The sequence below is a fragment of the Pistacia vera genome, unplaced genomic scaffold (genome assembly GCF_008641045.1).
Source record: "Pistacia vera cultivar Batoury unplaced genomic scaffold, PisVer_v2 Contig192, whole genome shotgun sequence".
NCBI lineage: Eukaryota > Viridiplantae > Streptophyta > Magnoliopsida > Sapindales > Anacardiaceae > Pistacia > Pistacia vera.
This window is the reverse complement of record NW_022195993.1, coordinates 1,731,803-1,748,808: the sequence shown is the minus strand read 5'-3', so window position 1 is coordinate 1,748,808 and position 17,006 is coordinate 1,731,803. Positions and strand designations below refer to the sequence as shown.

Sequence of the window (17,006 nt, the reverse complement as noted above, 5' to 3'; positions counted from 1 at the left end):
TAATACCAAAAATTTTCTTTTCAAGCAATTTCTTGTGCAGCATCAAGGACAGAGATTCACTAGCTAGCATGAAAAGGTAAGGGGACAATGGGTCCCCTTGCCTAAGACCTCTTTGAGGATAGAATAAAGGGTCATACTCACCATTAATCTTTAATCTAAAAGAGATTGAAGTTACACAAAACATGATCCTTTGCACCCACTTGTCGCAGAACCCAAAAGCTTTCAAAATAGCTTGCAAAAAGTCCCATTCAAGTCTGTCATAGGCTTTGTTCATATCAAGCTTCACCACCACTTCTCCATGCTTGCCCCTAGTCTTTTTCCTCACACAATGAAAAACTTCTTGAACAATAACTATATTGTCTTGAATTAACCTCCCATTTAAAAAAAAACACTTTGATTATGAGAAATCAGAGTATTCATAAGAGGTTTAAGATGATTAGTTAGCACTTTTGCAATCACTTTATAGATGAAATTCGAACAACTAATGGGCCTATATTGGCTCATAAATTCAGGGCACTCAATTTTTGAAATAAGTGCAATAAAAGTCTCATTTACCTCGGTAGGAAAATAGTCATTCTCCATGAAGTCTTCAACAAGTTTGCATATGTCATTCTTCATTATATCCCAATATTTTTGATAAAACAAACCACTAAAGCCATCTGGTCCCGAAGATTTACATGCACCAAGTTCAAAGACCTCCTTCTCTATTTCATAGCTGGACACTGGTTGAGACAAGTCTTCATTATTTCTCTAGGTGACAAGAGAAGGAATGTAAGCCAACACTTAGGATAAATCCCTTATTTTTGACTTTGAAAACAAATTTTGAAAATATTCTTGGAAGTTCTGTCTAATTCAGATCTCATCTTCCTCCCAAACACCATCATCATTCTTCAATCTAACAATTCTATTCTGGTTTCTTCTTTGTAAAGCAGTTGCATGGAAGAATTTTGAATTTTTATCCCCATAATTAAGCCACTTGACCCTTGCCTTGGCTCCCCAGTACTTTTCCTCTTGGTCCCATAAACTATAAATTTTCCTTTTAAGATCTTTTATTTCACTCAACCTGAACTTGGCATTGTCAACATTATGAAGCTACTTGAGTTTCTTTTCTAAATGTCGAATCTACCATTTAGCATTCTTGAAAGTTTCTTTGTGCCATCGAGACAAGTTGCATGTGCTTTGGTGCAAGTCTTGCTAGACTTTTTCCCAAATACTACCACTTTCTTCGTTTTGCCAGGCTGCTTTTACGACTTCATTGCAAGCATCATATTTTACACAAAAATGCTCATATCTAATTGGGGCTTTATTATTCCTCTTCTTTCGATTTGTCTGCAAAATTAAAGGTCCATGGTCAGAGACAATATGAGGATTAATAGTGAGTGTAGTATTAGGATAAAGTTGCCTCCATGGCCAATTCGCTAGGCCTCGATCAATTTTCTCTCTGACAAGGGCTGAGCCTTCTCTATTATTAATCCAAGAATACCTGCAACCTACAGTCTTTAAATCTGATAGATGAGCATGGCTAAAAAATTCTCTAAAAACATCAGTCCTCCTTTGCAAGAAAGGATGAACAGTTGAACACCATCATTCTCATTATGAGACAAAAAATCATTGAAATCTCCAATTCATAACCAAGGCTTGTTTTGACTTGGCTATAAGTTAAGTTCAGTAAAAAAGGCCAAAATAATTGCCTTTGATTAAACACAAGAGGCGCATAAACAAAAGAGGCATATTCACAGTTTCAACTTGTTTACTTTACCATGGGCCCTTGAAAGCCGCCCAAAGAAAATTGGATCACCAGCCACTCATGTTGCCTTCTAATTTCTTCAGGGCGGTTCCACTTTTATATAGAAGCTGAAAGGATGACGCCATTTCAATGTTCATTATATCTTCTGGTCCTTTCTTCTCATCGATTTACCATGCATGGTTTTGTTATAAAATATGATACAACACTCAAAAGGCATCAGGCTTCCAATTCATGTATTTAATTTTAGAAGTAATGCTAGATATGTCTCTCCCATTTGTTAAGCAGCTCATGTTCTCATATTAAAATTTTTACTGTTCAATAAAATACATAAGAGACATCTAACACCAGTCAGTATTAAGGTGGATTTGGAGGGAAAGTCTAGGGGTCCAGTGTTGATCTGTTGGTCTGAAATACTGGTGCATGAGCCAGCCATATTCTGCCTTTCAAGTGGCTGTGGCTCCACAAATGCTTAACTTTTATGCCATAACTTCTAATTTTGCTGGAACCAACCAAACTGCAGCAACAACAAGCACTCTTCCTAATTTTCTTGGAGGGGCCAAATCCCATATAATTATAATTTGTCATCAACCATGAACTGGGTGCTGGCGTGCAGCATTAGGCTTTGGCATCTATTCCAGTATCATTACTAATCTGCCAAAATATAACATCAGGTTAAAGGAGTGGTCAAGTGAACATTAGCAATAGCGAATTAAAATTATTAATACAAGTTGGGACGTACCAAATGCATTGTCCAAAAGACAGAATTATAATTTAATAAGATTCTGTTTCTAAATTAAAAATTCTTTCGCAAATCGTTTATTGCCCTCACATTTTGTCAACTCTTCTATGCTCTCCAAAAATTTGCCAAAGCGTTTAGTTCTTTTAAGTCTTTTTTTACTGCCCAGATGCATGATGGCCCTAATTCCTCACAATAAGATGCCTCAATCACGAAGAATAATAATCTGGTATAAATACAGGGAAAAAAATAATTAAAAATCTTGCAGGGTTGGTAGCTTCTGGAGCATGCACGAAAATATCATATACGATAAACTTGGAGTTCTAAAGTGAAATTTATGGGATTCTTTGTCTGCTTCTGAAGTTTTATTTTTTATTTTATGCCAACAGCAGCCAATTTTTAATAACTTTGAACTAGCTTTAGGGTTTTTGTTCTTCTGTAATTGACAGATTGATAGATTACTTCTAATGGGAATGAATAAACCTTTGTCACGGTTGATTTAAATATTTTAGTTTGAATTCAACAAATATGTACTGCTTTTGGTGTTTGGAGAAAGAGAGGAAGAATTCTGTGCCTCACTCAGAATACTTTTTAATTAAAAAAATGAAAAAAGAAGACAACTCCAACATGTAAGTGGAGGTTCATTGCTCACTATCAACGGTGAAACAAGCTTGGACTCTTGCCATCTTCATAATTTTCATTCCACAGATCAGTCAAACTGTCATAGTAAAAAGAAGAACCAGGAAAAAGAGAAAAGGCTTATGCTTTCTCCTCTGTCCCTTAACTAATGCAGAGACAAAGATGCTCATCAATCAATTAGGACATTTTATCTTTTTCCAGTGGATAGTTTGGGTGAAATGGGCCTTACAAATAGGAAATTAGGAATCATGACTTTATTATTAAAATCAGTAAACTACTAAAAGATAATAATAGAGTAACTAAGTTGCTCTATGATAAATCTCTGAATAGTTCTATAGACTATACTATTCTTCTATATTACATCATCTAAAACCCCATAATACTCCTCAAGTTATTAAGATTCTGATGGGTTCTTTATTTTAGTGACATTGAACGATTCTTTAGTCTTCTGAAAACTGGAAGTGCCGAATTTACAAGGGTCAGCCTCAGCCAGCAACTGAACAACCTCATTCATTGTTGGGCGAACTGCAGGTGCCTTGTTTGTACAACGGATGGCGATCCTGAGAACCTGAATCATTTCATCCCTGAATGACCCTGATAATCGCTTGTCAAGTACCTCCATTGCTCTGTCCTTGCTGTCAATTTTTGTTGAAACCCAGTGTATGATACTTTTATTCTCTCCAAAATCTGCCTCTACTGGTTTCCTTCCTGTTATTAGCTCCATTAACACCACTCCGAAACTGTACACATCAATCTTGGTCGTTGCTTTAGATGAATATGCGAATTCTGTTACAAGCATCATTGACTTTAATCAAATGACTAAATTATCAAACTAATAATAAAATATATGCGATAATTCAGTAATTAAATGATGATAGAATTGGGCGAGAAATCTACCAGGTGCCAAGTAACCGTAGGTCCCTGCAATAACTGTAGTGGTGGAATCTTTGCCTCCTCTAGCTTGCAAAACTTTGGCTACTCCGAAGTCTGCAACTTTAGGCTGACAATTGACATCTAGTAAGATGTTGGTTGACTTGATGTCTCTGTGAATAATCGGTGGCCTCAAACCATGGTGAAGATAAGCCAAACCCTGAGCAACACCAAATGCAATTTTATGACGAGTTGGCCAATCCAGTTGGATCCATCCTTTGTGGAGAGCATCCCAAAGGTTTCCATTTGGCATGTACTCATAAACCAACAAATTGCAATTCAAACTTGAGAAGTAGCAGTATAACTTCACTATGTTTTTGTTCCTGATATTTCCAAGAGTCTCCACCTCAGTTTTCAATATCTTGTCGAAAAGTAACTGATCTTCTGAAGCAGAATCATTTGTTCTTTGACTCCCCAATTTCTTCACTGCAACTGTCTCCCCACTCTTCAATTCGATTTTATACACTGTCCCAGATCCTCCTTGCCCCACTTTATTCCTTTCGATCAAGGCTTCAAAGATTTCGCTTTGATCGAAACTTATTGGGTGGAAACTCTTTACATCATATGAAAAGAATGATGAAGACAAAGTCTCATCATGTTCCATCGGAGCTCTTTGTTTACTGAGTCGGCGTTTAACAAACCAGATCAGTCCAATGAAAATAATAACAGCTGAAATTACTATTGCCCACATGAAATTCAGCTTCCTTCGATTGTAAGTTTTAGAACATGAAGGAAAATCTTGATCAGATGATTTAACATTGACTGAAACACAAAGACCTGGGTTGCCCGAGAAGCTTTCAGCCAAACCCCCTTTGATCAAAGAGAGAGGAATTGGACCTGAAAGCTGATTGTTTGAAAAGTTGATAGAGTTTGGCAACAACTCGGAGAGACTCTCAGGGATATTCCCGGTGAGGAGATTGTTGGAGAGATCAAGGACATTGCAAGATTTTAGTGAAGAAAGTGACATGGGAATGGAAGAATTCAGCTTGTTGTTTTGCAAAATCAGCAAATTTACCTTCTTTAAGTTTCCAATTCCTGAAGGTATTGGACCAGAAAGTAAATTATTACTGAGATCAATTTTCACCAAATTGATAGCTCCACAAATTTCAGGAGGCAAGACACCCGAAATCTTGTTGTTTGGCATAAACAATTCGGACAAGTTTCTAGCATTTCCAATTGTGTTTGCAATTGGACCGCTAAAAGCGTTGTAACCTAAGTCAATGATAAAAGCATGGGGAAGACCAAAAATACCTTGAGGTATTGGGCCCTCCGAACGGTTGTTACTGACTTGAAATCTTAAAAGAGACGTGCACTTTTCTAAACTAGCAGGCAACTCTCCAGAAAACAAGTTTGACAGGACGAGAAAGTATTTCAGTTTACCTCCATTGCAGACGTCAGTTGGAAGTGGACCTGACAGCCGGTTCTCTGACAAGTCAAGAACAACCATGCTTGAAAATTGCCCCAGATTCTGAGGAGCTTCTCCAGTCAGAAAATTGTCGTAAAGTGATAAGATAGTTAAGGTTGTTGAATTTCCAATTGCACTTGGGATTTCTCCCGTAAGGCTGTTGTTGTGAAGCCCCAAGACTCGCAGTTTGGGCAGCCTACAAATGGATTCTGGAATCTTACCCCTCAAGTGATTGACAGACATGTCCAAATATGTGAGCTCCGTCAAGTTTCCCAGTTCCTCAGGTATAGTGCCAGAAAGGTGCTGATTGTTAAATAACTCAAGCTGCTGCAAGTTCTTCAGCAATCCAATCTCTGGAGGAATCTGACCCGTGAGATAATTCCCAGCTAATTCAAGATCAGTAAGAGAAGTCATGTTTCCTATTGATGGCGGGATTCGACCATGCAAGACGCATGTGGCCAAGATCATGCTTCTGAGCTTTGTCAACCGAGAAATATTCTCCGGAAGTTGCCATGAATTGAAACCTGGATTTTCATTAAAGTTGAGCACCTCAAGATTGGAAAGATTAGTCACCGAAATGGGGAAGTCGCCTGTGAAGAGGTTGTATGAAAGGTCTAGTATCCGTAAAGATTTCATTGGTGAGAAATCAGGAAGTATTCCTTGGAGGTATACGTAACTCATTTTGAGCTCTCCCAGAAAAGAGCAATTGACGAAGCTGTCAGAAAAGTTTCCATAGAGATGGTTGTGGTCGAGACGAAGAATACGTAACTGTGGCAGGTAAGAGCATACACCAGATGGAAACTGACCAGAAAGTGACCAACCGGAGATGTCAATCTTGTCCACATAACCTTGGCTGTTGCAGCTAATTCCAGAGAAATTGCAGTAATGTTTCCCTCCATCAGTGTCCCATCCAGATAATGCATCTCCTGATAGAGAGGTCTTCATAAGAACGAAGAACTGAGACTGGTTAGCAGTGATGGATTGAGAAGGATGAGGCAGAACGGTAAGTAACACACAAAGGAAGAAAATAGAGCAGAGAGCCATTTTAGAGAAAAAGAAAAGAGAGCAAGAGAAGTCGTTAACGTAATTGTTGCAAGGAAGGTAGTGAGGAAGAGGAGAAGTTTTTTAATGGGATGATTGAGGGGATGATTTGGTGTAGCAGTAATAAGACCTCGATGATGAAAAAGCAGGTTCCTGCACTAGTACTGAGAGTGAGATAGAAAGGGGTGTGTTATGCAATATAAAGATAAACTTTAACTCCATCGTTATTGAAATATAATAATAACAAATAGTAAAGGAAAAATAAATGATCAAAATAAATATAAAAATAAAGAATATCATAATTAAATTAATCAAAGTTTGGTATTGTTACACATGTCCTCTTTTGCTGTAAAAGAAAACACTATTATCTTCAAAGAATATTACAAATTTTTAAACAATATTACAAATACCCAAACCCAACCAAAACAGAGGAGAAATACAGCACCAGTCAATTTTGAATAACTTTGAACTAGCTTTAGCCTTTAGGGATTCTGTTCTTCTGTGATTGACAGGTTACTTCTAATGGGAATAAATGAACCTTTGTCACGGTTGATTTAAATATTTCAGTTTGAATTCAACAAATATGTCCTGCTTTTGGTGTTTGCAGTGGCCCTTTGTGTTGGGAAAAATATTAATAAAAACACGCTTGGAATTTGATTCTGATCCTCACTTTGTATGTAAATAGAATTTAACGAAAAGATGATATTTTTTAATTAATTATTAAGACACATTAATGTTAAAATGATTCAGGCTCCTTTAAAACTTTTGACCAATATTTTGCATAAGTATATTTTTGGTTCTTTTCTCTTGAATTTTTATTTCTAATTCTTTTCATCATGCCAGTAGAGAAAGGTGATAAGTTTTGGAGGTGTCTGGACCAACTTATGCACCTTATACACACCTCGACTAGTCTCTCGACCCAGAACAAGACAAGCCCAACTAGTCTCCCGATTAATAATATTAACAACCGTTCTTGTGATTTGAACTTGAAATCACAGAGGGAGCAAAACCTTTGGCCCAAGCTTTTACCACTATTGTTGGTTTTTGTAAGAGAATGTTCAAGGCAGAATATTGTCTTTGTGGGCGTATTCTTTATGCCAAAATGTGCTGTCAAAGTCTGTTGGACAGCATGTGTTTCCACATTTGTTAGATCATCATATTTATGGACACAAACTTAATAGCCACCCAGCAGGATAATAAAATATATGAATAGTATATGACCGTGAGTTTAATATATGATCATTTTTTTACCTGTGATTATAGTTTTGTTAACTTTTGTGATATTGATTGTTTCAAATGGTTGATTATAGGCCAGGAGGATATCTTTAATTTTTGTTTTATTTTTTATAAGAAGCAAGGGAGGATATCTCTAGAAAGCCACCTTTGCAACTTTATTAAGCCAACTATGCTTACACTTTGTATGCTGCCTGTGTTGGAATCTTAAATTCTCAAATATACTGGCATATTATGTTGTAGCAAATATTTTTTACCCGTCTTCTTAAGTTCTTGCTTGAGCTGATACATATTTCCTGGTGTAGTTGCTTCGAGGCCTGAGGTATCTTCGCTCTGCAAACATTCTCCATCGTGATTTGAAGCCTAGGAACCTTCTTGTCAATGCTGACTGTGACCTAAAAATATGTGATTTTTGGACTACTAGCACACACTAGCAATGGCAAGAATCAGTTCATGACAGAGTATGTTATCACACGCTGGCATCGGGCCCCAGAGCTTCTCCTCTGCTGTGACAACTATGGAACATCTATTGATGTCTGGTCTGTTGGATGCATCTTCGCAGAGCTTCTTGGCAGGAAACCTATCTTCCCTGGTACAGAATGTCTTGATCAACTTAAACTCATCATTAACATTCTTGGTAGCCAGAGGCCCAGAGGAAGGAGGATCGTGAGTTTATTGATAACGCAAAGGCAAGGAGGGAAGTACATTAAATCGCTCCCATATTCAACTGGGATGTGAAACCCCGTTTCTAATCCTAATACATATTACATATTCTTTATGATTTTATTTATATGGAAGAGGATTTCTGTTAGTTTTTAGAAGTTTTACTGGGAGTGAAATTTGCAAGAAATGGAAGCTGCTGGGTTTGCATGTAACAAGGGGCTAAATCTGGAGGTTTTGCAAGGGAAAGCTGATGTGGCAGAGGTTTAACGGGATTATGCGTAATCTAGGGGCAGAAACATAATTCTAAAAAGATTAAAAAAAATATAAAAAAGGAGCTGATTTTCGCCCGGATGAAGGAAGAAGGAGACTGAGAGAAGAACGAAAAGAAAAAGAGAAGAGAAAAGAAAATATGGGTTTGGCCGAAGAGAAAGAATGAAGAAGAAAGGTGAGAAGAAAGAAAGTGAGATAGAGAGATTGGGTATGTGCCGATTAAGAGAATTGAAGAACATTAGTTCCAAATTTTCATCCATGGGTAACATGCATGTAGTCTTCTCTCTAATTTTCGTTACATTTCTCCAAATTTGAGATTCCTTAGCTAATTTCCTTGATTTTGGTTCAATATGGGGAAAAGAAGGTAATTTTGAGGAGATCACACCAAATTGAGTTGAGCTTAAACTTGTGAGTGGCTCTTCAAAATTCAAGCTTGCATGTTTTGATTGAGATGATCATTTTAATGGGTTTGACAGCTTGTGTTGAATTGAGGTGTTAATTGTTGTTGAGTTTGGCCTTAACAATTTGATGGAATTTACATGCATGAAGTTATATTGCATTCGAATGTGTTGAATCAAGAATTGGACGTTATATTTTAGTTTATTGTTTTGAAATTCATGAAATTTGTCTTTAAATTGAATGCTCGGCATTGTTGTTACATGAGTGGAAAAATCATAAAAATTCTTTGTTATGCCCGGGAAATAAAGAGTTGACGTGGGAGCGCGTGACGAGATGTGGCCTGCTTCTGTCATAATGATAAGCGCACGTCAGGCCTGCCATGCATCCTAGAGCTTCCACGTGTCCGCTTACCTGCTCCAAATCGTGTAAAATCTGCTTGGAAAGTGGGTAATGAGACGTAAAGCCTGATTACGTTCTGACATTCACACCAACCCAAGGATTTAATGATGATTACATGTATTCCGCTTGGTATAAGAAAAAGACTACCCCTTCATTAGGGGGGGGATCATTTTTGACATTGACTCTCTCTCTCTCTAAGAAAGCTCTGTATTTTTACTTTTCAATCATTTGTAAGTCAGTCCGCTTTTAGCGACCTGACCCACCATATCAATACAAATCAGTGGATGTAGGATTTGCTACCTTAGCATCCGAACCACTTTAAAACCCTCATTGCATTTATTTCGCTTTCTATATTCATTATCACGTGTGTTTTTTGACCAATCAATGTTCCACCACGTGACAGTGAGTTGGTGTCTAAATTTCGCATCAACATTCTTTAAAAAAAAAAAAAAAAAAGAGTTTCAAAGCTTGCATGTCACCTTAAGCTTACTGTTTTTCAATTACTTGAAAAATCATGTTGAATTGAATAATTGGAAATGTTGTTCATTCGGTAAAGATGAGTTGTTTGAAAAGATTTTTAGATGTCTTCACTGTAATACAAGTTCTTATGTGATGAACTTTTAAAACCTTATTTCAACTTATGGAATCTGTATGTTGCCGTTGGAAGTGTCCTGATATTGATCTAAGTTGATTAAAAAGTTTTATCAAAATGTCTTATATGGCGTTTGGTTTAGGGAATGTTGTATTACCGGAAAGAGTAATGCTATTGCTAGGTCCACAAGCCAATCTCACAACCTTCTCTCATAACTCTGACAGCTCGTCATTAGTCAGCTTGCAAAATGGGTCATGCCTTTTCATTTGTGAGCTAACCAATGACGAGCTACCACGTCGAGAATTGTGAGAGAAGGTTATGGATTTAACATTATTATACTGGGAATGTTATATTAAGGGAAAGATAAATATTTACCTTGAAAGATTACTGGGAATGTTATATAAATATGTTTCATTGGGAGGAACAAATTGGTGGGTATATTATATAAATTACTGAATTGTTCTACTTTTTAAATAATATAATAATAATAATAATAATATTATTATTATTTAGATAATTTGTAACCCTTACATTTAAAAATTTAGCTAAAACACTCCCATAATAAAAGTTTAAAAATTAACAAAGACACCCCTACCCACACAGCCATTGTCAGCTGCTAGCTACCAAACGGCACATGGCCAACGACTATCGACGGTGGTGGCTAGATTCGGCCACCACTCTTGGGTAATTTTTTTAAAGTCCAAGGGTATTTATGTTCTAAAAATTTTGTATATAAGGATAAAATAATTTGTAAATATATTTGTAAATTGTTTTTAAAATAAGGGCATTATTATCAAAAAAAATTAATAGTTAAGAGTAAAATTGTAGCAAAAATAGGATTACCAAGTAATCTTAAAATACCTAAAAAAATGAAAGTAATCAGATTACTTTTATATAACTAACAATAATTACTATTGGTTTTATAAAATTATCGTAATCTTATATTACTTGACAACCAAACATGATAATAAAGTAATATAAGATGACATTATCTGAGTAACGAAGAATTATCCCCAACCAAACACACTCTAGTTAAACGCAAGCCGTGTATTTACAATTGGGTATTATTGATAAAAGGTTATAAACAGTTTATTAATTACTTATTACTTTGCTTGATATTCGGTCAAATAGTTGAAAGAGAATGCATCGAATATTTCTATTAACATATTATTCCCTTTTCTGAAAGTTGTTTGAATGTTGTAAAATAGTGAGATGATTTTTTATTTATTAGATTTTCTTCATATGAGACAAAGTTCTAAATTTCCATTGCTTTAAAGAAATTGTCTTACAATCATTACTTAGCAGGTTGAACGTGTGAGAGTGGATTGGGAATCATGATCTGGAAATTTTGTAAAGTTGGGCTGCTTTGAAAGTTTAGTATAAATTGTACAGATCTCTTATTTTTAGCGGGCTAAGGCCTTTTTTTTGTTGTAGGCCTGGGCTGTATAGTTTTTCGAGCCTGGTGTTGTTGGGTTTCTTTTGCTTTTATTAAGCCCCACAGTAGCAAGGGTGTATTTCAAATTATGATGCATTGAGTTTTGTGGAAGTGCATGTTATGTGCGTCACGTGAATTGTAGATTTATTTAATAATTGTGCAAAGCTTTTTTTGAGTCCCTCATGTTTATTCAATTACTTATCTTTACTTACATTTTAGCCCATAATACACTACCATAAATTATTTCATAATGTTTTAATATTTTATAAAGGCCTACATTTTGAAGAAATATAATGTATTAGGTTAAGAATATGCATGAGATTATTGCAGTTCTAAAACCATCCTGCGAAGTACCCATCCCCTAGTGATACAAATTTTAGCTCTGCCCGAGCGATGTAGGATCCCGTCGAGTATGACAGTTTCAGATTTTGGCTTTGTGCATGCGTATGACAGATTTAATTTATTGGCTCTGCTTGGCATTGAGTAGTTCGCCAGGTATGACAGTTTCAGAGGCTTTGTCTATGCGATGATAGATCTTGTTGGGAATGACAGGTACGTCCTTTGCTCTACTTACGTGGGGGACAGCCACCAGATATGATAGATTTCCCCCAAGGTATTAGTTGTGGTAAGAGTTTTCAATTATTAGTATCAGAATCAGTTTTAAAATGTTCAAAATCAGATTCAGTTTTCAATATTAGCTATGAGCGATAGTCTCAATATAAGTTTTCAGAATATTAAGAAAACTTTCAGTATTAGCCACAATTTTAGAATAAGATATTAGCTTATAGTTTTTAGTATCAGTGAAAGCTACAATATTAATTTTGAAATTCAATTATCAGCATAAAGTTTACAGTATTAAAAAATCAGTTATCAGTGCATAGTTTTAGAAAATCAGTTTTCAGTTTTATATCATCACAATAGTTATTAATTCAGTTACCAGATTTGATTTCAGATTTTGTAGTGTAGTAAAGAGTTATTGTTATCATTTTTAGAATCATGAGCATTCATTGAATGATGATTTGGATGTTTGCAACATGACTTGTAAAGTTATTATTTTTAGAACCATAAGAATTCTTGAGTGAAGACATAGATGGTTGCAGCATGACTTAATAGGAAACATTGTTTTCATAAGCATAAGCATTTACAATTATATTTTAAGTTTCTAGAAAAGAGTTTTAAGCATTCAGATAGGAGTTATAATTCAGAATTTGCTTTTTAGTTTAATTGATCAGATTGCAGTACTTAGAATAGTTAGAACCAAGTTATACATGCATACTTGAATGATTTAGTTGCTTCCATAACATGTTCACCAAGTTATACATGCATACTTGAATGATTTAGTTGCTTCCATAACATGTTCATATAATCATGTTGTTTTAGGATTTCATAAAACCTATTCCATGCCATAACTATTGTTTGAATAATGTTTTGCAAACTCTCCCCTTTCCCTAGTCACTGAGTATTTTAGCTCACCCCATTTTAGAAATGTTTTTTCCCAAGTTCTAAGGAAGATCTTTTCAAGGAGTGATTCCTCTCGAGGTTGGGCCCACATGTGATCGACTCATCATGTGTGTAAATGTTATGTTTTGTTTTCTGCTACGGAACTACATTTTATTTTATGGATGTTATATCATGTTTTGATTGTAAAAGATATGAAAACTTGATACTACATGTGTTCAGAATGGAAAATTTATTTTATGGAAATGTGTAATTGCATGTGATGGAAAGGATGAGAATTGGTTTTTGATATTATTAAGAAAACATGTTTTAAAGTCTTCAGCCTTTTTCACACGGCACGTCACGGTCGCCCGAGTCTCATAGTTGTGCCCGAAGCTTATGGGATAACGAGGGTCAGGCGTGTCATAGGACCCCTTTTGGCCTTCTTTATCCCAATGCACATCCTTTAGCAATTGATCTCCTGCCAAAAACAAAAAAAAAACAAAAAAATGCTTGTTTTTGACCCGTCAAAGAGGATTGGTGTTAATGTTACTGAAGCTCTCCAACACCCTTACATGTCTACCTTGTATGATCCGAGCTGCAACCCTCCAGCAGATGTGCCTATTGATCTTGACTTGGATGAGGAATTAGGGGCAGAAATGATAAGGGAGATGATGTGGAAGGAAATGCTCCATTACCATCCTCAGTTTTTCTGACAGCCAATGCTGAGGCGTGATCCTAATATATTTTCTTTCTTGATTCCTCAGTGAGGCTTAGGTAGGTATATTGCTTTAAATGAGGAAGGTTTTTTGTTATGTCACCAGTTATTTATCTATGTTTTTTCATTTTAACAATCATGAAGAAACATGCATTAGTGGTGTTGTTAATGCATGATATGACTAATTTTTGTTTCTACAGCTTGTTTATGAGCTTCAGTTTGAGCCTGTAGTACTGTAGGTGGCCTTTTAAACGTGTACATAGGAGTGTTGTTGTTTGCTTCTTGAAACTTATCTTTTGTAGTTAAATATAAGCGTATGGAAAATAGTCAATAACATCACATTTTATAAACCCCAAAGGAATTGGTCTGACGGTTAAAGAGGTTTGCTCAATTTCTTAAGTTTTTGAATTCAAACCTTGATGTCACCCACCACAATAACATTGTGATTTACCTAGTCCTTCGGACTTGTAGGATGTTCAATAGACTTCAGAGATTAGTTGAGGTGCACGCAAACTAGTCTGGACACCCTGACTACAAAAAAAATAAAAAAATAAAAAAAAAATTCACATTTTATGTTATAGTAAATTGTCATATTCATAGTTTCAACTTGTTTACTTTACCATGGGGCCTTGAAAGCCGTCCAAAAGAAAATTGGATCACCAACCACTCATGTTGCCTTCTAATTTCTTTAGGACGGTTCCACTTTTATGTAGAAGCTGAAAGGATGACGCCATTTCAATGTTCATTATATCTTCTGGTCCTTTCTTCTCATCGATTTACCATGCATGGTTTTGTTATAAAATATAATACATCACTCAAAGGCATCAGGCTTTCAATTCATGTATTTAATTTAACTGGATAAAAAGCAATCATATATGCGTTTTAAGAAGTAATGCTAGATACGTCTCTCCTATTTGTTAAGCAGCTCATGTTCTCAGATTAATTTTTTTACTCTTCAATGAAAGTCTAGGGGTCCAGTAACTGATTTGTTGGTCTGAAATACTGGTGCATGAGGCAGCCATATGCTGCCTTTCAAGTGGCTCCACAAATGCTTAACTTTTGTGCCATCACTTTTAATTTTGCTAGGAACCAACCAAACTGAAGCAACAAGCCACTCTTTCTAATTTTCTTGGAGGGACCACATCTCATATAATTATAATTTGTCATCGACCATGAATTGGGTGCAGCATTAGGCTTTGACATCTACTCTAGTATCAATACAAATCTCCCCAATTATATAAACATTAGTTTAAAGGAGTGATCAAGTGAACATTACGCTAATAGCGAATTAAGATTAATTGAATACAAGTTGGAAGTACATGTTGATTACCAAATGCATTGGTCAAAAGGCAGAATTATAGATGTCCACGACTTCACCTAATTTAATAAGATTCTGTTTCTAAAGTAATAATTCTTTCGCAAATCGTTTATTGCCCTCTTATGCCCGGGAAATAAAGAGTTGACGTGGGAGCGCGTGACGAGATGTGGCCTGCTTCTGTCATAATGTAAGCGCACGTCAGGCCTGCCTGCCTAGAGCTTCCACGTGTCCGCTACCTGCTCCAAATCGTGTAAAATCTGCTTGGAAAGTGGGTAATGAGACGTAAAGCCTGATTACGTTCTGACATTCACACCAACCCAAGGATTTAATGATGATTACATGTATTCCGCTTGGTATAAGAAAAGACTACCCCTTCATTAGGGGGGATCATTTTTGACATTGACTCTCTCTCTCTCTAAGAAAGCTCGTATTTTACTTTTCATCATTTGTAAGTCAGTTCCGCTTTTAGCGACCTGACCCACCATATCAATACAAATCATGGATGGTGATTTGCTACCTTAGCATCCGAACCCTTTAAAAACCCTCATTGCTTTATTTCGCTTTCTATATTCATTATCACGTGTGTTTTTTGACCAATCAATGTTCCACCACGTGACAGTGAGTTGGTGTCTAAATTTCGCATCAACATTCTTTAAAAAAAAAAAAAAAAAAAAGAGTTTCAAAGCTTGCATGTCACCTTAACTTACTGTTTTTCAATTACTTGAAAAATCATGTTGAATTGAATAATTGGAAATGTTGTTCATTCGTGATGAGTTGTTGAAAGATTTTAGATGTCTTCACTGTAATCAAGTTCTTATGTGATGAACTTTAAAACCTTATTTCAACTTATGGAATCTGTAGTTGCCGTTGGAAGTGTCCTGATATTGATCTAAGTTGATTAAAAAGTTTTATCAAAATGTCTTATATGGCTTTTGGTTTAGGGAATGTTGTTTATACCGGAAAGTAATGCATTGCTGGTCCACAAGCCATCTCACAACCTTCTCTCATAACTCTGACAGCTCGTCATTAGTCAGCTTGCAAATGGGTCAGTGCCTTTTCATTTGTGAGCTAACCAATGACGAGCTACCCGTCGAGAATTGTGAAGAGGTTATGGATTTAACATTATTATACTGGGAATGTTATATTAAGGGAAAGATAAATATTTACCTGAAAGATTACTGGGAATGTTATATAAATAGTTTCATTGGAGAACAAATTGGTGGTATATTATATAATTACTGAATTGTTCTACTTTTTAAATAATATATAATAATAATAATATATTATTATTATTTAGATAATTTGTAACCCTTACATAAAATTTAGCTAAAACACTCCCATAATAAAAGTTTAAAAATTAACAAAGACACCCTACCCCACAGCCATTGTCGCTGCTAGCTACCAAACGGCACATGGCCAACGACTATCGACGGTGGTGCTAGATTCGCCACCACTCTGGGTAATTTTAAAGTCCAGGTATTTATGTTCTAAAAATTTTGTATATAAGGATAAAATATTTGTAAATATATTTGTAAATTGTTTTTAAAATAAGGGCATTATTATCAAAAAAAATAATAGTTAAGAGTAAAATTGTAGCAAAAATAGGATTACCAAGTAATCTTAATACCTAAAAAATGAAAGTAATCAGATTACTTTTATATACTAACAATAATTACTATTGGTTTTATAAAATTATCGTAATCTTATATTACTTACAACAAACATGATATAAAGTATAGAGTGACATTATCTGAGTACGAAGAATTATCCCCAACCAAACACACTCTAGTTAAACGCAAGCGTGTATTTACAATGGTATTATTATAAAAGGTTATAACAGTTTATTAATTACTTATTACTTTGCTTGATATTCGGTCAAATAGTTGAAAGAGAATGCATCGAATATTTCTATTAACATATTATTCCCTTTTCTGAAAGTTGTTTGATTGTTGTAAAATAGTGAGATGATTTTTATTTATTGATTTTCTTCATATGGACAAAGTTCTAAATTTCCATTGCTTTAAAGAAATTGTCTTACAATCAT

At 35.4% G+C, this 17,006-nt stretch overlaps 1 protein-coding gene and 1 pseudogene across 1 annotated transcript; one reads left to right on the top strand and one right to left on the bottom strand.

Moving 5' to 3' along the window:
- Window positions 1-3,147: 3,147 nt before the first annotated feature.
- LOC116127452 (receptor protein-tyrosine kinase CEPR1-like) lies at window positions 3,148-6,629 on the bottom strand. Its single transcript, XM_031413099.1, has 2 exons — window positions 4,020-6,629; window positions 3,148-3,908 (listed from the first exon to the last, which is right to left on the bottom strand). Exons 1-2 carry the CDS (start codon window positions 6,499-6,501, stop codon window positions 3,517-3,519), a joined length of 2,874 nt encoding a protein of 957 aa, XP_031268959.1. The 5' UTR covers window positions 6,502-6,629; the 3' UTR covers window positions 3,148-3,516.
- A 1,274-nt stretch (window positions 6,630-7,903) lies between these two features.
- Window positions 7,904-13,642, top strand: LOC116127570 (annotated as a pseudogene).
- The last annotated feature ends 3,364 nt before the right edge of the window (window positions 13,643-17,006 follow it).

Coding starts and splice junctions, on each gene's coding strand:
- LOC116127452 (XM_031413099.1), bottom strand. CDS start 6,501: ATGGCTCTCTGCTCTATTTTCTTCCTTTGTGTGTTACTTACCGTTCTG. Junction 3,909..4,019: donor CTACGGTTACTTGGCACCTG/GTAGATTTCTCG, acceptor TGCTTGTAACAG/AATTCGCATATTCATCTAAA.